At 40.9% G+C, this 20,445-nt stretch overlaps 1 protein-coding gene across 1 annotated transcript; it reads left to right on the top strand.

Annotated features, from left to right (window-relative positions):
* Positions 1 to 1,110: 1,110 nt before the first annotated feature.
* Positions 1,111 to 18,675, top strand: LOC109433097 (protein sly1 homolog). Its single transcript, XM_062851115.1, has 6 exons — positions 1,111 to 1,292; positions 1,361 to 1,520; positions 1,585 to 1,886; positions 1,943 to 2,891; positions 17,995 to 18,136; positions 18,199 to 18,675. The coding sequence occupies exons 1-6, from the start codon at positions 1,265 to 1,267 to the stop codon at positions 18,517 to 18,519; spliced, it is 1,902 nt and encodes a 633-aa protein (XP_062707099.1). The 5' UTR covers positions 1,111 to 1,264; the 3' UTR covers positions 18,520 to 18,675.
* The last annotated feature ends 1,770 nt before the right edge of the window (positions 18,676 to 20,445 follow it).

Here is a 20,445-nt window from a genome sequence, read left to right as displayed (position 1 = left end):
TGCCACCTGAAAATCTGGCATAATGGCAACCCTGGCCTTGACGGAGAGTAATATGAACATCTTCTGACATATGGAATCACAATACAATATACTTTTAATTGAATTTATTACAACAATGTAATGTTTGCTTTCTATAGGCCCTAAGAACTTCTACCGTATATTGACGTAATGACAAATTTTGATACAAAATGCACTCCACCGATATTCATGTGGATGCATACTACCAAATTTCAATGTTGTTCATGATAATTCCTGTTATTGATGCCTTTAATTCATGATTCTGTTATGAAATGTGGTGTTATTCTATAGAAAACTCGATTTTTTAGAGGTTAGGCCCTTTAAAAGGGCGTAACTCAAAATTTCGCCCAACGATGATATTAAAAATTTGTCCAGAGGTGTAGGATAGATAAATAAAGAGAATGGCGTTTCAGGTTTTGATAGTATGTTTTATTTTATAATAACGGTAAATGGAGCACCGTGGCTACAGCATCTTGATCAGTTGTCTGTTGCCCCAACGAACGAACACGATTCGCTATTAATCGGGGCGCAGACACCGGGGGCAAGACACTGTGCAAACGGGAGCAACTCTGAGAAATTCTGATCAACCTATTTGAAATATTTCCATTGAATTTCATTGTTTTCCTCAAGGTTTTCCTTCAGCACATGCAACACAATTGGATTTGTTACTGATGTCAGGTTACACTTCGGTGCAAACGGGAGAAAACCTGAGGAATTGTGAGGAATTCTGAGCAACATATCGTACTCAGTTTTTTTCTCGTGAGCTCTGTCTTGCCCCTAGGTCGTGACCCAACAAGCGAATCCGGACTGCCGAATCGCGCTGGAACTTGGACTGAAACAATAGACCATATGAATAAAGTTGAGTAAATGCTTTTTATTAAATCTATGTGAAGTCATAGTGCAAATCTCTGTGAAACTTCACAGAGAACTGAGAGAGTTTTAAATATAGAGTATACTCAGCTTTATTCATATGGCCTAATCACATCGATGGCCCCCTCGATTTCGCGGAAATATTTCCAGTGTTTACTGCGCTGAACCTATACACTGCCGCCCCGCGGTACTAGATCGCTTTTGACAGTTGTCGTCGACCGACGACGTCACCCGAGTATTTTTGTCCACGAACGTATTTTATTTTGCAGTAGTGACGGGAAGTTTTGATCTTCCAATTTCTTTTAAAATTCCTCGGATTGTCCCGACGGAATCCTGTATTTAAAGTAGAATTTTAGTAGCTAAGCGTAACGGCAAGATGCTGACCCTAAAGGACCGGCAGATAAGTGAGTATTTCTCGGTGAAATTGCGGGTGCTATTCGGTATCATTTTATGGAATATTCTTTTCTTCCAGATGCAATCAAGCAGATGCTTAACATGAACCAGCCACAGACTAAGGCGCTGGCCGCGGAACCTGTTTGGAAGCTTCTGATCTACGACCGTGTCGGTCAGGACATTATTTCACCGCTTATTTCCATTAGAGAGCTGCGGGAATTGGGTGTTACATTGCATATGTAAGTACACTGCATAACGTTCCGGACTGAAGTGATGTGAAATGATTTTTTTTTTCTTGTTTAGTCAGCTACATTCCGATCGGGATTCGATTCCGGATGTCCCGGCGATATACTTCTGTGCCCCGACGGAAGAAAACCTAGGACGTATTGCGCAAGACTTTCAGAATGGCTTGTATGATGTTTACCACTTGAATTTCATTTCGCCTATTTCGAGGCAGCGGTTGGAAGATTTGGCTGCTGCGGCTCTGCAAGCCGGTTGTGTGGCAAACATTCACAAAGTGTACGATCAATACGTTAATTTTATCACCCTGGAGGATGATATGTTTGTTCTGAAGCATCAGAACAGTGATTCCCTTTCGTATTATGGTAAGTATTTTATTGTCGATCTCTTTCAATCGTTTTTAACGATGGTCAATTTTCAGCCATCAACCGAGCAAACACGCAAGATTATGAGATGGAAGGCATCATGGACAGCATAGTAGACAGCCTATTTTCGGTGTTCGTTACGCTGGGAAACGTTCCGATCATTCGATGTCCAAAGAATTCAGCTGCCGAAATGGTCGCCCGGAAATTGGAGAAAAAACTCCGGGAGAATCTGTGGGATGCTCGCAATAATCTATTCCACATGGACGCAACCCAGACGGGGACGTTCAGTTTCCAGCGGCCTTTGCTGATTCTGATGGATCGAAATGTGGATATGGCCACCCCGTTGCATCATACGTGGACGTACCAGGCGTTGGCTCACGACGTGTTGGAATTGTCCCTGAATCGGGTTATCGTGGAGGACGACAACGAAAAAGCTCCGTCGACGGGGGCCAAGTCGAAAATGAAGGCCTGCGATTTGGACTCACGGGACAAGTTCTGGAGTTCGCACAAGGGCAGCCCATTTCCGATGGTGGCCGAGGCGATCCAGGAAGAACTGGAACAGTACCGATCGTCGGAGGACGAAATCAAGAAGCTAAAGTCGACAATGGGAATCGATGGTGAAACGGATGTGGCCTTCTCGATGGTGAACGACAACACGGCCAAACTGACGAGCGCCGTGAATTCGTTGCCCCAGTTGATGGAGAAGAAACGGTTGATCGATATGCACACCAAGATCGCAACGGCAATTCTCAACTTTATCAAATCGCGGAGACTGGATTCGTACTTTGAGTTTGAGGAGAAAATCATGTCCAAGCAGGTGTTGGATCGGCCACTGGCCGATCTGATGAGGGACCCGGAGTTCGGAACACCGGAGGACAAGATGAGGTTGTTCATCATCTACTACATCTGCACGAATATGCCCGAAGCGGAGTATCAAAAGCTGGAGCAGGTGCTGAAGGAGAGTGGATGCGATTTGGCTCCGATTCCGTATCTGCAGCGATGGAAGTAAGTAGCGAGTTTGAACTAATTGTTACGCTTTTTGATTTTAACTAATTTTAATTTCCTCATCAAACCTTTCGATCCGCGTCAGTGCTGCATGAATTTTAGTGGCCAGGTGTTGCTTTAGTTTTTCCAGCTATATTGTGAAACATGAGTTATTGCCCTTAGCATTATTGTGTAGCTAAAGAGACTTGAAATGTCTATCGATGACTGGTTATTGTTGGCAGATGAATGTCAACATATCGACATTTGCATGCCAAAAACCACAAAAAGGCAAACACGAATTTACAAATTTTCATTCATATTCATCAAGCTAGTTAGGCAGCGCTAGGAGTAGTTTCCACTTCGATTTATTGTATGTCGGTTTCCAGGTTGTTCCGCGGGCTTGGATTAATTTTGGATTAGGAATTTCAGAAATAATACCCAGAAAGAATGTTTGTTAAATGCTAAACGTGAAACTTAAAGTGAGGGTTTTGAAGCAATTGCAAACTACTCTTTGAATTTTTGAGTATTTCTTGGTGAAAACCGTGGATAAATATTTATTGAAATCCTTGAGCCAACTTATTTTCCTGTGATAGGGTTCTTGAACATTTTGATGAAAATCAAGGAGGAGGTCCAGGTGGATTCCCAGCATTTACACTCCCGATCAAAAGTTTGGGGTCACCCCCTCAAAAACATGTCATCTTTTTAGGCCCATATCTTCGCCAATTTGCGTCCGATTTCAAAACCATAGGTCTTATCAAAAGATAATAAGTCAAAGAAACTTTGCACATGATTTAAAAGAAACTTAAAAAAAAAAAAATTGTGTGCAAACTTAACCCAAAGTTGCCAAATTTTCTAAAAAATGAATATAAACTTACGGCACTGTCGCTGGAAATAGTGTCGATTAAATTTTAAGATAAGAGCGGTAATATAACCTATTTTCTATTAACTTTCAACTGCTTTTCACAGAACTTAGCTAAAAAAAATCTAGAAAAACCGTGGCGAACTCGCCTAGGGCAAAAAGCCACGTTAATAGAGAAAAAAAAATCTAGAAAAAAAAATTATTAGGTAAATTAACTGGAAAAATGATTTGTTGATATCTTTGTCATCTTTCATTCAATTTTAATTCTTCTTGGTTTATTTGAAACATAATGAATGATACTTACTGTATAGACATTGAACCACACATATTTGTTGAAATTTACATAATAAAACTTAACGTAAAGCTGCCTCATTTTTTGAAATGTGTCAACTTTACGTAACATTTTTATATACAAAAATCGTTAAATACGTTATGTTAAAGTCATCAAAGGTAAATTTAGGTAAAAAGAATTAAAATACTATACTATCTTTGATATGAGCCAAAAAGAATTAAAATATGTACTATAAAACTATAGATGACGAAGATATCATCAAATCACTTTACCATGTTTTACGAAAGTGACCCCAAACTTTTGGCTGATACATCATATTGAGGGGTGACCCCAAACTTTTGGTCGATGTCATGAAGAGTTAATTTACCTAATAACTTTTTTTTAGATCTTTTAGCTAAGTTCTGTAAAAAGCAGTTGAAAGCTAATAGAAAATGCGTTATATTACCACTCTCATCTTAAAATTTGGTCGACCCAATTTCCAGCGACACTGCCGAGGGTTCATATTCATTTTTAAGAAAATTTGGCAACTTTGAGTTCTTGGGGTTTGTGCTCTCGAGGTTCGGGGCGTTGCTTCGTTGTATCTTCGCTTTAATACTAATATTCCTTGTCTGATTTAACTGACTGTTTTTTACAGGCGTTTAACTCATTCTATTTCATAGATTGCCAAATTTAAGGGTAATGGTTCAATAGGGTGTTAGCTATCAGAGTGGATTAGAACGAGTTGACGCCTACAATACACCAACACTGACACACACACTCCAATACTTACACGCACACATGCACCTACAACTAGCTGTAAAAGACCAGTGGGCGGGACAATGGTGCCTACCCAACAGTTGTAGGTGGGGTGTTTGGCTTAGCTACATGACTTGGTCCGGCAAGCCCATAAACATCAATTGGTAGACGTATTGCCTAGTGAAAAGACAACGCAGATGGGCGAAAGCCAGGGGATGCGTTGATAATAGCAGAATAGCAGAAGAAAATTTGGCAACTTTGAGTTAAGTTTACATACAATTTTTTTTGAAAAAGTTTCTTTTAAATCATGCTCAAAGTTTCTTTGACATATTATCTTTTGAATGAGACCTAGGGTTTTGAAACCGGGCGCAAATTGGCGGAGATATGGGTCTAAAAAATGACATGTTTTTGAGCGGGTGACCCCAAACTTTTGATCGGGAGTGTACTTCTTATGAAATATTTAGGATAATTCTTGAAGAAATCGTTTGAGGAATTCCTAATTATAAGAGATTATAAGTATAGTTCTCCATTTGCAGAATTCATGTGAGATTTTTTTTAAGGATTTTATGGCAATCCCAGCCAGAATTTTTATACAATCTCTGCTGGACTTCGTGTCTATTTCTTAGCTTTTCAAAAGTACCTTTAAATTCATGGAGTAATTACAAACGAAAACACTGAGAAAATCCCCGCAAGATTTTTTTCGAAACTATCACAGAAATTTCCGGAGAAATTTTTGAAAGAAACCATGAAGAAGTTTTTGATTGAATTTCTACATTAATTTTTTTTTCAATTCAATATTTGTTTCTAACTTAACAAATACAATGAGTTTTTAGGAGTTGAACATTGAGATTTGGGATACCTTACAACAATAACATAGACCAAGCACTTCTCTGACGAAAACTTACAAACAACTAGCAACAATTTTGACAAAAAAGGAAAAATTCTAGAAAAAAAACCTTTGAAGTAGCGGAGGAAATATTATAGAAGAGAAAAGCTTAATACTAATATCACATGACTATGCGGCCAACTCTTGTAATAGAGGATTTGAAGATGAGGCGCAGCTCTGTTGGAATTTGGGAATGAGTCTCCGGAACCAGTCGTCGATTGGCTCCACTCCCGCTAGACGGTGTACCTCTGCAGTTGGATGGAAGGCGCTCAAAATCATCTTGAGCAAGCGATTCTGCTTGACTTGGACTTTCTTCCGGTGAACGAGGGCGCAGTCGTACCAAGCAGGAAACCCATACGAAACCGTAGGCCGGAGAACGGTTTTGTATAGCAGGATTTTGATGTTGGCAGGGTGTCTACTACCTGGAAAAACCTGGAAAACCGGGAATCCTCAGGGAATTTTATTTAACAGGGAAAAACCTGGAATACTCAGGGAATATCTTGAGTACTCAGGGAAAGTTTACTCCGATAAAAAAAAAAACATTGGGTCGTATGAATAAATAACATCCTGGTAGTAAAAATCCATATAGAAATTTCGCTACAAGGATTTTTTCCACAAATTCCGTCAGGGTTTGTTGCTGGAACATCTTTAGAATTACCTCCTGGAATGTCTCTCAGGATTTCTTGTAAAATTCCTTCCGCATTTTTGACGCTATTTTTCTTGGTATTCCATTTTGATTTTTTTCCGGAAAGGTATACTTCCGGACTCCTTCCAGGATTCCTGAATTTCAACCGATTTCTCCTGGAGTTTTTCAAGAGGATGCTATTTCTTTCCGGAGTTCCTCCAGTGTTTTGCTCAAAAAAATCTTCGTAGGATTTCTACCAGAGTTTATCCCGAATACTCTATAAGAATTTCTGTCGGTATAAATCGTGGAATTTCTTTCGGAATTCCTCATGGAAATTTGACACGATTTCTTCCGGTGTTCCTCTTGGGACTTCCCCAGAAAATCTTCCCAGAATTTCTTTCAGAGTTGCTAAAGGAGTTATTCCTGAGGTTTCTACTAAAGTTTCTCCAATGGTTTCTGTAGGAGTTTTCACGAATTTACTGCAAGAGTTCCTCTAGAGATTTCTTTCATTTTTTTCCTGTGATTTCTTCAAACAATTGCTTTGGGCTTTCTTCGAGATGTTCTTTTTTTTAAGTTTCCGCGAGGTTTATTTTGATGTTTTACCAGAGATTTTTCTCGGAGTATCTCCTGGAACTTCTCACAGAAGATTCCTTCCGATGTAGGTCATGAAATGCTTCTCAGAGTTTTTCTGATTTTACCTAGGACTTTCTCCTAAGATTTTTTTTCCACAGTGCCTTCTGGAATTTCCACAGGAGTTATTGCTGATATTTCTCATTGAATTCTTCTCTTGCATTCTGTCAGAGCCAGGCTGTTCCTTGTAGTTGTACCAGATTTCTGGCAGTGCTCCACCTGAGATTTTTTATTACAGATATTCTCTGCATTATTCCCAAATTTCTTCCAGGAATCTTTACCAGAAATTATCCCGAGATTCTGGATACTGCTTTAGGGATTTCTCTGCAAATTATTGCAGGGATACTTCTACGAGTTTTCCTCAGAATCTCTCCAGAGATAACTTACGAAATACCTTATAGGAAGTTCTTGGAGAAATATTCGAGGGAATTCAAACAAAATCTTGCGAAAAACTCCGCAAAGTGTTATTGAAGAAATCTCGACAGGAACTTCAGGAGAAACCGGAGATAAAATGAGACATCTCGAAAAAAGTTCTAGGTAATAGTAATCCCGAGAAGAAATATTAAGGACATCCAAGGAGGAATTCTGAATACCTCATGGAGGAATCCTGAAAGTAGCTGCGGACGAAGTTCCGCGAGGAAAACAAGAGAAATATCTGAAAACTATCGGTAAAAATCCCGATATAAACTATTGGATAGCTATCCCGGAAAACCACTACAAAGACGCGGACACTGGCTTCAGCCGTCGGCTGTATCGATTGAACGATACTTAACACGGAGTGGCTAGGGATAAGAAGCTATTCTCGTGAAAAATGTCATCGCTCGGAGTGGGAGTCGAACCCTCATCCATCCGCACTCTAACCGCATGGCTACGAGGCTCAATAACATTCTTGAAGAAACTTTGAATAGTTTTGGATGGATCTTCAGGAGGGATCCAGCGAGAATCTCTGGAAGTATATCGGAAAACTTTTGAAAGTAATATCGGGACCTCGTTTTCTTGGATATCGATATGCCATATAGTATATGACTGAGTACCGACATTATCTTTTCTATATTTCTGACTTTAAGTTGGTTACTTATTTGATTAATGTCGCAAACTACAGTAAAATTATAGAAAGTCGTATTTGGCGTTTTCGTGTGTTTCGTGTGACTTCATAAGCGCTCTGGTTACTACTCTGTCCAGTTGTTTTCTTGCGTGCATCTGAGAGCTCCACGATTGGCTAGCAATTCGGCGTTTGCTGTAGCGTTCGTTGTTACATACATACATTTATTCGCACACCATCACAGTTAAGATGACACATAATCCGCAATAGTATGCCACAATACTCGGTTTGTGGGTGCCATTCTCCATCCTGGGTCACGCCCAACGCTCGCCAGATCACGCTCCACCTGGTACATACGTCCACTGTACTCTCATCGCTCCACGACTTTTGTTCCAAGCGGATGATTAGCAATACCAACTTTGCAGGGTTGTTGTTCGGTATCCTCGCAACATGCCCTGTCCCCCGTATCATTCCGGCTTTGGCTACCGTTTGGAGAGTGCAGCGAACACTTGGTTCATCTTTCCCCGCTATGACGGGTTCTTAGCATGCGTCGCTCGAAAACTCCGAGTGGTTGTATATCCTCTAGCTCTGTTGCCACGCATTTTCCTCTTTCACAGTGCGGTGCTCCTTGCTCCCATAGTGGATGGCTGGCGTTGAAGTCTACGCTCAACAGAACTTCTCCTGCCATAGCTTTTATTTTTTTTTATAAACTAGTCTTTATTTGATTACAACTTTAAAGCTAACAATACTTCCCTGGCCAAGTTCGCAGGGGTTGAAGTATTAAAGTGAAGGAGTTTCATTTTGATTATTGTAATGTAGTGTTCTTTAGTGAAACATATCACCTTTTTAACACTTTAATGCGCCTCCAACGGTTCATCACGAACCGGCTGCTGCAGATGGAGTATGGTTGATCATATGCATCAGACATGCTCGATAAACATGGAGGAACCGCCGGGGCTCATTAGAGTCTATTCCCAAGCAATAGTTCCAAGTCAGTTGGATTCGAGAAGGTTTTAATGATCGTTACAAATCCTAATAAAAGTATTATAAGATTTGTGACAGGTTTTGGAACCTTTTACTGCCAGCTGACTTCAAAATGTTGTTTGGGCTCTATTTCATACGTTTTTCGGTTGATTTTGATTAGTAATTTATTAGTTTTAATGTCATAGTCGCTTTTTCGAATTTTTACAATGTTAGTTGGTCATATTTTCTTTAACCTTTTGGAGCCGATTTTTTTCGCCGCTGTCGACGCAACCTCGCTGGTGTCGAACACGTTTGTTATGCTCGGTTTCATCGCCGGGGTCATATATGACACCTCCGGCTCCAAAGGGTTAAATAAAGCAATTAAAATCGACCGAAGAATTAATGGAAAGGAGATTTGCAGCACTTAATTGTGCTGATAGATTCGAAGCTAACGTGCGAACACTTAAACGCATTGTTGACGTCAATGCGTTCGACGTGACATTTTGGACAAAAGCTGACTGCTTTTTATTTATTGAACAGCGTTACTTGTGTATGACTAGGTTGACATTTCTAGGCTACGCTTGAGAAAATGACATGGTTTACGTAGCACCGATAGGACAATTGAACGAATTTGAATATTTTTCATAGTATTTATAGGGGGAAGAATACATAATAGTTAACAAGCAATCTTTATTATTTTAAAATTTGGCTGACCAACTTGGCGTATTTTTGTTTATCTTAGATGGTATTATGACACCAACAGAAAAAATATCAGAAGTTCAGTTACATGTTTCGGTGGGTTTTGGACCAATGACAATTTAAGGACTCAAGAGATGAACACAGAAAAGTAGAAAACGATTTGTAGCGGTAACCCGCTACGTCTTGAAACAGAACATAATTAACAAATAGCTATTATAAAATTTATCGTTTAACATGTAGAACATCTTTACATTGAAAGCTCTGAAGCCTTCTCTAGTAACTCTATAAAAAATAAAATCAAAGGAAATCCCACACTGCGCCTAGCTCTATGCAATCAACGACCCTCATAATTTGAACTGATAAGCTTTCCATGAGAAGTTCCACAACCGTTAGCCTCTCGCGAGAATTAATTAATTGCCCGCGATGACTCAAAGAAAACCGAAGGTCAAGTTCTGCAAAAGACCTTGTAGATTGGGAAGAAGAACATGAACGGTACATTAAACGACTACTGGTGGGAGCGAGAGACCGACAAACCGGAAAGAGAATGCGAAAGCATACCCGAACTGTCCGTTAACGAGTTGTTAACTTGTCCGAGGTTTCTTGTCTGAGGGTAAAAAGATTCTCGATCACTTTTCCTGGATAGTCGAGACGATCCCCAAGCAACCAAAAGTTCGGATTCCACTTGAAGAACGAACTCAGAAGTTCAAGTTCGGTTCAATTCCAGGTTTCGTTGAACTTAATTCTCCAAAAAGTTACTCTTGTATTGTTTATGAACTTGGAAGTACATGTACAAGCTTTTGACTTCTCTTCAAAACGACATTAAAGTCGAAAAAAGGTTCAAAAAGAACTTATGTTGAACTTTAAAACAGAGTTCAATCAAATATTAACCGAACTCGTGTTGAACTTTTGCGTGCCTTTATAATTCAAATATAGTTCATTTGAACATATTCCAACAACTTGAAATCATCCGTTCCGAACTTGTTTCGAACTTGTTTTGAACTTACTACTGAAAGTTCGGATAAATATTAACCGTACCAAAAGTGAACTTCACTTGAACTTCGGCGACAGCGGGGCCGGGGAGAAGTTCTCATTCAATTAAATCAACCGGAAATCGAGCCCAGCAGCCACAGCTTGTGTTAATTTCACAAGTACACTTTGTTCCACTATAATATTTGAACGTACTTACTTGTAATCAACGCAAAAGATCCGTATTGTGTGGCTCAAAGGCTGCACACTTAATTCAGATTGCCGGGATATCAGCATTTTTCCATTCTTTTGCCGAGATTTGCACAGCCGAGTAATCAGCAAACAACAATTTTGCTGAGATCTCAGCAATTTTGACAGTTCATTGCTGAGCTTCGGCAATCTTTTTGCTGAGAGTCAGCTAACAAATGTCACTTTTTGCTGGGATATCAGCTGATAGTTTTACTGAGCAGACGGCTGTGCGCGTTTTTGCCGAGCCCGCAAATCTGTTTTGAGTGTGTGCCCCCGCAGCGGAAAACTGTTCCCCCCAGGATGCCGCCGGGGGTTTTTCGGCTGCGCACAAAAATTTTCCAGCTTTGCTGGATGTTTTCACACCCGTCTCACTTGTCACTGCAGCGCACCGGTAATCGACGCAATCGTATTCACTGAACACCAAGCTGAAAACTTATAATCTTTTCTTGAAGTCGATACACTGGCCTTAATTTATTGCTTTGCACTGCGAACCACAACAAACTGAAAATGTCAAACTGCGTAAGTTCACAAGAAGTTCCACGTGAACTTCTTTCGAACTTTCGACTTCAAAAACTATTCCAAGTTCAGGGAAAGTTCACACGCGAACCTGATTGAGCTCTACTATATGATATCAGCACATTGAGTAAAATCCCACAGTGCATAACAACACATACATGGAGTAGTGGTTAGGCACCGGCTTTCAACGAGGAGATCCCGAGTTCAAATCTCAGTAAGTAAAAAACATCAAACATTATTTCAAGGTATTAGTCCAAATTGGATTCCACTTGAACTAATGGTTCTCAATAATAAATTACTTTTGAAGACTAAACTTTTTTTTCATTTTTTCGAAGTTTATTTTTAAGCTGAATAGCGTTCCTTTCAGCGACACAAGTGTACTTTTTGTGAACTGAAGTTCGGTTAATTACTTAAAAAGTGAGCTGAATAGAATGCTATTCATATACCTTCGAATAGCTGATTAAGCCCAAACATGCTATTTTATCCGAACTTTTGGTTGCTTGGGTCACCAAGTGTTTCCTCCCGTGTTCCGCGAAATTAAACTGAAGTGAGACTTGTAACAAAAGTAGAGTGCTCAGTGAAATAATTACTTTGAATTTTGCAGATAGCTTTCTAGATTCTGTTTGCCAAGTTAGTTGCCAAAGCCAGTGTGGTTAAACCGTAGTGCAGTTAGTAGAAGAGAAAGGTATTAAAGTCGTGCGTTAGTAGGTTGCGTGCTCTCTAACCCCTATATCGAACAGCCGTTCGGCAGTCTATTTTTCTTTGTGATCTAGGAAGGTGCATAGCCAAGCTCGTTTTTTGTGATCGACAATCCAGCAAAACGCCGGCCGATACCGTTTTGTGGCCGAAGGGGCCGCGCCGTCAACATCGCGCCCAATCGCACCGTAGTGTCCGTGAACAACCGTTGACCGACCACGTGACCAAGGATCGGTTGCTAAGCGAGTTTCGCTGGCCCTGGTGGGTGAATTACCCTCGTTCGACCCGCCTGCGTCCGTCTTTCGTCCACGCGGCTAAGAATCCACCAAGCTACACCAAACCAAGCCAGCGAACAATAGGACCGAGTGTGGTCCACCAACAATAGCGGCGATCGCCGCTGACCATCTCGCCGTATGATGAGGGGATCACCGTGTCAGCAATAAATGCGGTATCTGTGAGTACATGTGCACATGTGACGTCAATTTGGGAATGGTATGGCATGCTAGTGAGGGGAAGAGCACGCACGCATAGGTAGGAGTGATAGGCCTAGTGAAGTTCGTAGTAGTAAGAATAAATAGCACAGTTGTTAAGATGAGACAGTGTAATATGCGAATTCACGAAACGAAATTCCTACAGACTCGCTGGGTAAGATTCTTTGGTTATTAGTTCATATGAGCAATCTCCTTTGGCGCGCGTTCGTTTTCATTGAGTTTAGTTGAATGATGATGAGAAGCTTTGTGATCGGTGTCGCCCTCTCTGGGCCGGTGTTGAGAACTTCCAGTGATGATAAAGCTTTAATGTGGGAAAGTAACTCTCCGCACGTGTAGCTAGGGTAGAGTGATTAGTAGTCGTTTTGGGTTTGTTCGGACTCTAGTAAGACGGACGCCAGGAAAGTGGAATTGGACGGGATTGTTCTTTGAACCTTTTTCAAGGTTCTTCTATGGGCCAAGTAAAGTGGGTCTCATACCGGGCAGATAATTAACGCGAGCGAGAGGTCCTCAAACGAGGTGGCGCTTAAGCCTCTCGCTTTACTGGAACAACCGTATCATTCCATGGTGGCGATAGTCGTTTTCGGGTTATTACAGCCGACCACGAACTCGGAGGTTCGTGCGGCTACAGATTAGCGAAATCAAGAAAACAATTTGACGACACAGGATCGACTATATTTTAACATACGAGGTTCGACTGATTCGATAAAAAAAAAACAAACATACTACAACTGACTTAGAGCACCTTTAACGGTGCGCTTCTATAGCCCGTTTGGCAGCCCTTCATCATTGCAGCAAACTTTACCGGTCGCTGCTGGATGCGCTCGCAAAATAGTAGCGCTATGGGTGGGTGACCAAATATAGTAGCGGGACAGTTGCGCTGCTAAAAATGTTATGGAAATATGACAGCCCTCCCGATACGAACCAGGGTGACTAATTTTATTGCTACCGGTGTGGAAAAGAGTGGTTAAGTCAAAATGGTAGCGCTGCGCGGGTTGCTCGAATAGTAGCCGCCGTTAATGTTGCTCTTAACGAGGAGGAAAACATATTGAACCTTACCACAAAACCAAACAAGAAGACAAATACAAACCGTGTGACAATAACACTACATAGGCAAATCCTGACTGACTGACCAATTGAAAACTTTCCAATCTTCTACCGTTACTTTCTGAGTCAGTTTGCAACAGTGTCTTAATGGATATCATTTTCTGCGTACGGCTGGTAAACTGCTTCTGAAAGATTACGTATTCTTTTCTATCTTCGGGTCTAGTGTAGAGGTTTCAACTCTATTCAGAGTGCAGCTAGAAACCTTGCAAAAAAAAAACTTTAAAGCTAACAATACTTACAATTCAAACCGAAAATTATTTACATTGATGCTTGCCTCAGTCGTATTGCATATGAAGGATACACATTTTGCAAAGATAAGTTTAATTTCTTTTGCCTCTCTGGATGGTATTCCTGGTAAGTTCATGAAACAAAAAATATTCCGGCTTCCTCCAGCGAAACAAATGCCCAAGGGGAGCAATTTTAAACATGTCAAAAATCCAGACGGGCTTGGATATCTGACATTCGAAGATCTTGTGTTTCACTGTATCGATTACTCCTGGACAAATATGGCAATAGGGCACTGCATGAGATTCCCTCCTTCTCTTTCACTCTTCCAGAAATTTTGTAAACAACAAGGCCACAAAACGTCAAAGCCCCATACAAAATCAAAACAATGCAGTGCCCTATTTGGAGAAGTTCTTCGATGTTGCTTGAACAGCATTTCATTGGTCGCTATCTTTCCATGAATTGCTGTATACCATACAGATTTATGTGCAGAGCCAAGCCGGCGGTCCAACACGTTTTTATTGATGATATTCCACTGCCGCACAGAGAACAGACATCCAGGCTAGAACAAATTTCATTCGGAAATTTGTGTAAGGATTTGAAACTTTACTTGAGTAAGGTTGCAAACCAATACACGATGACAACACTAACACCACCAAACACCATATTGCCACAGTCAGTGGTGAATTGAAACATTTCAAGTGGTGAATTAAATTAGTATGGGAAATTAACCGATTGCAGCGCCACGCTATTGCCACTTGTGTTGCCGATTTCAAATGGCCGTTAAATTCCTTACACAGTTTTGGAACTGGACTTGGATGTCTGTTCTCTGTGACTGCCGGTTTCCACTGAGCACTGTAGGAGCCAGGGTTCGTAATTTTCGTTTCAGCGATACGAAATAAGCTATTCGCACGGTTTATTTTCATCATTTTGCTTGAGAAACACTTTTCTTCAAGGGGAAAGACATATCCTTTTCTAACCGGAAAATCCGCATTTATTCGTTTCTAACCGTTGCTAACCGCGATGAAGAGCAAACGAAATTCTCGCAGCTTTGGGATTGAGTAAAAAAATATTTTCACTCTCCACGCACTTATAATGCGAAAACCTCCTTAGCAAGACATAGTTTTTCCAAGGGAATCGGTTTTTTTTTCACCGATCCAAAGAAAGTTTCGATATACTTTCAAATTTTGGGTTTCATTTTTTTGGCAGCGAAAGAGTTGATGCTGTATATCAAAGTTTGGACGATACAAATGCATTTATCAAAATAACTTTTTGGATTAGCTTCAATGACCGTGCCCTTCCCATCTAAAGCCGCCATTTCATTGTTGGAATAGCTTGGTCAGCTAAAGCAAAATCAAGAAATTGCCATTCGCCATTTCATGCTTTTAATGACATGTGTCCATTAAGGTGGCCCACACTTATATGAAAAACAAAAATTTCGAAAAATGCCAAGTCTTACCTCCTACATCAGTTGTTTTGGACTCCTAGAAGCTACGTTCAACATTTGAGCAAAATCGGTTGAGCCTAAGGGGGCGCTCAAAACGCTTGAAGTTTGTATGGGAAAACTTGGCCAAATGGGTATAACTTTTTTTACAGCTGTCGGATCACTTCGCGGTCTTCGACAAAATTCTTTGGTATATAGTCACCTACAATAATACCAAAGGGTTTGATGATTGAACGCTTACTGCGCCACCTAGCGGCAAAATTCGAAAACTTGAAATTTCTGCATACATTTGACCAAGTTTTCCCATACAAACTTCAAGCGCTTTGAGCGCCCCCTTAGGCTCAACCGATTTTGCTCAAATTTTGAACGTAGCTTCTGGGAGTCCAAAGCAACTGATTTAGGAGGTAAGACTTCGCATTTTTCGAAATTTTTGTTTTTCATATAAGTGTGGGCCACCCTAGACTGTCCATTTTCGTTCCATGGTCTTTTTGGTTTTGACGGAAAAGAGTATTCCTAGAATTTTGAGAAAATTTGTGACATTTAGCCACGGGACAGAGTCATGAGCTGGGATGTCTCCTATTTTCAGTGCGAAGGTTTTCAAAAGGTTTAGAATCCTGTAACGTTGTGCATTTTCCCACGTCCACCGGGTGTTGTTGGGTGGGTTGATCCAAGTCGATTGGTTCCAGATACAGCACTTCTCTGGATCTGCGAATTTTTACTCATTTTGTTTCCCTTATCCTATCTTATTAATTTTTACTCTAGAATCACTCGATTTGTTTACTATTCAGCTTTTTTTCTTCTTTTTAAATATATACTTTATTTCTCTCTGCAGTTAATTTATCCACTTGTTTTCTTCTTTTTTGTCTTATGTACGCCGACCAGTTTCTCTAGTTTTCTTATTCACCACCTACACTCCCGTTCAAAAGTTTGGGGTCACCCCCTCAAAAACATGACATTTTTTTAGGCCCATATCTCCGCCAATTTGCGTCCGATTTCAAAACCCTAGGTTTCATTCAAAAGATAATAAGTCAAAGAAACTTTGAACATGATTTAAAAGAAACTTTTTCAAAAAAATTTGTATGTAAACTTAACCCAAAGTTGCCAAATTTTCTAAAAAATGAATATAAACTTACGGCAGTGTCGCTGGAAATTGGGTCGATCAAATTTTAAGATGAGAGCGGTAATATGACCCATTTTCTATTAGCTTTCAACTGCTTTTTACAGAACTTAGCTAAAAAATCTAGAAAAAAAGTTATTAAGTAAATTAATCCTTGATGTCATCGACCAAAAGTTTGGGGTTACCCCTCAAAATGATGTTTCGGCCAAAAGTTTGGGGTCACTATCGTAAAACATGGAAAAGTGATTTGTTGATATCTTTGTCAACTTTCATTCAATTTTAATTCTTCTTGGGTTACAAAATGAATGATACTTACTGCATAGACATTGAACCACACATATTTGTTGAAATTTACATAGTAAAACTTAACATAAAGTTGCCTCATTTTTGCAGCGTGGTGAAATGTGCTAACTTTACATAACATTTTTATATACAAAAATCGTTAAATACGTTAAGTTTAAGACATCAAACGTCTCTCTCTCTCTTCTTGGCGTAACGTCCTCACTGGGACAAAGCCTGCTTCTCAGCTTAGTGTTCTATGAGCACTTCCACAGTTTTTAACTGAGAGCTTCCTCTGCCAATGACCATTTTGCATGCGTATATCGTGTGGCAGGCACGAAGATACTCTATGCCCAAGGAAGTCAAGGAAATTTCCTTTACGAAAAGATCCTGGACCGACCGGGAATCGAACCCGTCGCCCTCAGCATGGTCATGCTGAATACCCGTGCGTTTACCGCCTCGGCTATATGGGACATCAAACGTAAATTTAGTTAATTATCTTTGAAATGAGCCAAAAACAATTAAAATTGAACTATAGATGACGAAGATATCACCAAATCACTTTTCCATGTTTTACGAAAGTGACCCCAAACTTTTGGCCGATACATCATATTGAGGGGTGACCCCAAACTTTTGGTCGATGACATCAAGGATTAATTTACTTAATAACTTTTTTTCTAGATTTTTTTGCTAAGTTCTGTAAAAAGCAGTTGAAAGCTAATAGAAAATGGGTCATATTACCGCTCTCATCTTAAAATTTGGTCGACCCAACTTCCAGCGACACTGCCGTAAGTTTATATTCATTTTTTAGAAAATTTGACAACTTTGGGTTAAGTTGGCAAACAAAATTTTTTGAAAAAGTTTCTTTTAAATCATGTTCAAAGTTTATTTGACTTATTATCTTTTGAATGAATCCTAGGGTTTTGAAATCTGACGCAAATTGGCGGAGATATGGGCCTAAAAAAATGACATGTTTTTGAGGGGGTGACCCCAAACTTTTGAACGGGAGTGTATTTCACGGTATTTCCAATAAAAAAAATTCTTCCTTCCGTTTTTTTTTCGCCACTTCCTTTTTTTATTTTCTGATTTTTTCACTTCTCGCTCTGTTTAACACTATTTTTTTTACATTCTTCACATACCTAGCAGTTATTTTTGGCGACTATAACGGTCTGTCATCTTTGACATTTTTTTTTACTCTCTAGATTTTGATTAGTTTCATTGGTAGTGATTGAATATATCTAGGGATTTATTTACTCTGACGAGAATACCTACATAATTTATCCTGTCATCTCATTATTATTTGCAGGAGTATAATGAAGAGTTCAGTAACAAATCCAAACCAGTATGAAGGCAGCGGCACGAAAACGGTCTCGATGTTCTCAAAACTGGTCACCCAAGGATCATCGTTTGTTATGGAGGGCGTCAAAAACTTGGTAGTGAAACGGCATGTGAGTATTGGGAGTGTTTTCTTAGACCTCCAAATAGTTATTCAACAACTCTCTTGTTTCAGAATCTTCCGGTCACTAAAATAACCGAACAGCTGATGGAATGCCGAGCCGGTGGAGAAGTGGACGACTACCTGTATCTGGATCCGAAGCTGCTCAAGGGTGGTGACATCGTGCCGAAGAATCGGGCCCCATTCCAAGATGCGGTTGTGTTCATGGTGGGCGGCGGCAACTACATCGAGTATCAAAACTTGGTGGACTTCATCAAAACGAAGCAAACCGCCAACAGCAATCGTAGGATAATCTACGGTGCCTCGACACTGACCAATGCGAAACAATTCCTGAAGCAGTTGACGCTGCTGGGGCAGGAAATCGGCGGTGCGTAACTACGGTCGGACGAATGCATGCGGGTGTGACACGAGGAGAACTGGGTAAGTTATTACGGGGGTACTATATATTGCGACAGTTACATTTGTTAGCCTGTTTTTCTAGCTAAGTATATTATTTAGAATATGCAATAAATATTATGATATCCTGCTAAAGTGTGGTTTTCGGCTTATATGAGAATTCTTCGAAAGTTACTGTATAACGTAGGGAAAATACCTCGATTGGTTTGTCTTCAACACCCGTGGAACACCCGTCTTCAACAATCGTGGAATCCATCGATCCTTGCCTGCATTTTTATTTTTCGGAACTTGCTACGATACTGTGGGGAATGCAACAACGTGTGAGCGGGTGGCAGCCGATTAGCGCAAGGATGTTGAGAGTTAAGGGCGTTTCTTTAACTACAACATCTTCAACGTGCACTGTCCACCTGATGACGAGAAAGAAGCGTTCTACGTGCAGTTAGAGCTACCATACTATGGTTGCTAACCGCGTGACTTGAAAATCGTTGTCGGCGACATGAACGCGCAGGTAGGAAGGGAGGAAATGTACAGACCGGTAATCGGGCGAAACAGCCTGCACGCCATATCGAATGATAACGGCCAGCGATACGTAAACTTTGCAGCCTCCCGTGGTATGGTAGCCCGAAGCACTTTCTTCCCCCACGATGATATCGATAAAACCACCTGGAGGTCACCCAATCATCAAACAGAAAACCAAATTGACTGCGTACTAATTGACGTACAACAGCGAATGTGAACAGTTGAAAAAACGAGAAGAATGCAGCATGGGTGAGAATGCTGCAACACCGTACGAGAGCGAATGAGGCACGTTACAGACAGGTACGGAACAGGCAGAACCCAATCTTTCGGATGAAGAAGCACCAGCAGGAAGAACGAGATCTGTACCGGACTAAGGGCACACGATAGTTCTACGAGAAGCTGAACCGCTCGCGCCGAGGCTTTGTGCCACAAGCCGATATGTGCCGAGATAATCACGGGAATATTCTCATCTCACGAGCGAGCGTGAGGTGGTCGAGAGGTGGCGGCAGCATTACGATGAGCACCTCAATGGCGACGTTGCAAGTACCGAAGTTGACGTGGTAACAGATCTAGGAATACTTTCCAGCCCGCCCCTAACCTCCAAGAGATTGAGGGGGAGGTTAGCCGGTTGAAAAACAACTGAGCAGATCAACTACCAAGCGAATTACTAAAATACGGAGAAACACTGGTGAGAGCACTACACTGGGTCATTACCAAGATTTGGGAGGAGGAAGTATTACCGGAGGGAGGAGTGGATGGAAGGTATTGTGTGTCCCATCTACAAAAAGGGCGACAAGTTGGATTGCGGGAACAACTGCGCGATCACATTACTGGGCTCTGCCTACAAGGTACTATCTCAAAATTTAAGCCGTCGTCTATCACCGATTGCAAGAGAGTTCATGGGGCAATATTAGGCCAGATTCATGGATGAACGCGCTACAACGGATCACATGTTCACCATCCGCCAGGTGTTGCAGAAATGCCGCGAATACAACGTGCCATGCATGACTTGTTCATCGATGTAAAACTTTCTACGACTGAAATTCTATGTATGCTTCATTATTCACTGCTATTTACAAAATGTGACTGTCGAGCTTTTAAAATACGGTAGAAGCACTGGTGAGAGCACTACACTGGGTCATTATTAATATTACCGGAGGAGTGGATGGAAGGTATCGTGTGTCCAAATTACAAAAAGGGCGATAAGTTAGATTGCGGGAACTACCGCGCGATCACACTACTGAGCGCTGCCTACAAGATACTCTCTCAAATTTTATGCCGCCGTCTATCACCGATTGCAAGAGAGTTCGTGGGGCAATATCAGGCTGGATTCATGGGTGAACGCGCTACAACGGACCAGATGTTCGCCATCCGCCAGGTGTTGCA

Source organism: Aedes albopictus, chromosome 2 (assembly GCF_035046485.1).
Source record: "Aedes albopictus strain Foshan chromosome 2, AalbF5, whole genome shotgun sequence".
NCBI lineage: Eukaryota > Metazoa > Arthropoda > Insecta > Diptera > Culicidae > Aedes > Aedes albopictus.
The sequence above is the reverse complement of the archived record's forward strand: the minus strand, read 5'-3'. Positions and strand labels throughout refer to the sequence as shown.

Coding starts and splice junctions, on each gene's coding strand:
- LOC109433097 (XM_062851115.1), top strand. CDS start 1,265: ATGCTGACCCTAAAGGACCGGCAGATAA. Junction 1,293..1,360: donor CCTAAAGGACCGGCAGATAA/GTGAGTATTTCT, acceptor CTTTTCTTCCAG/ATGCAATCAAGCAGATGCTT. Junction 18,137..18,198: donor ACTTGGTAGTGAAACGGCAT/GTGAGTATTGGG, acceptor CTCTTGTTTCAG/AATCTTCCGGTCACTAAAAT.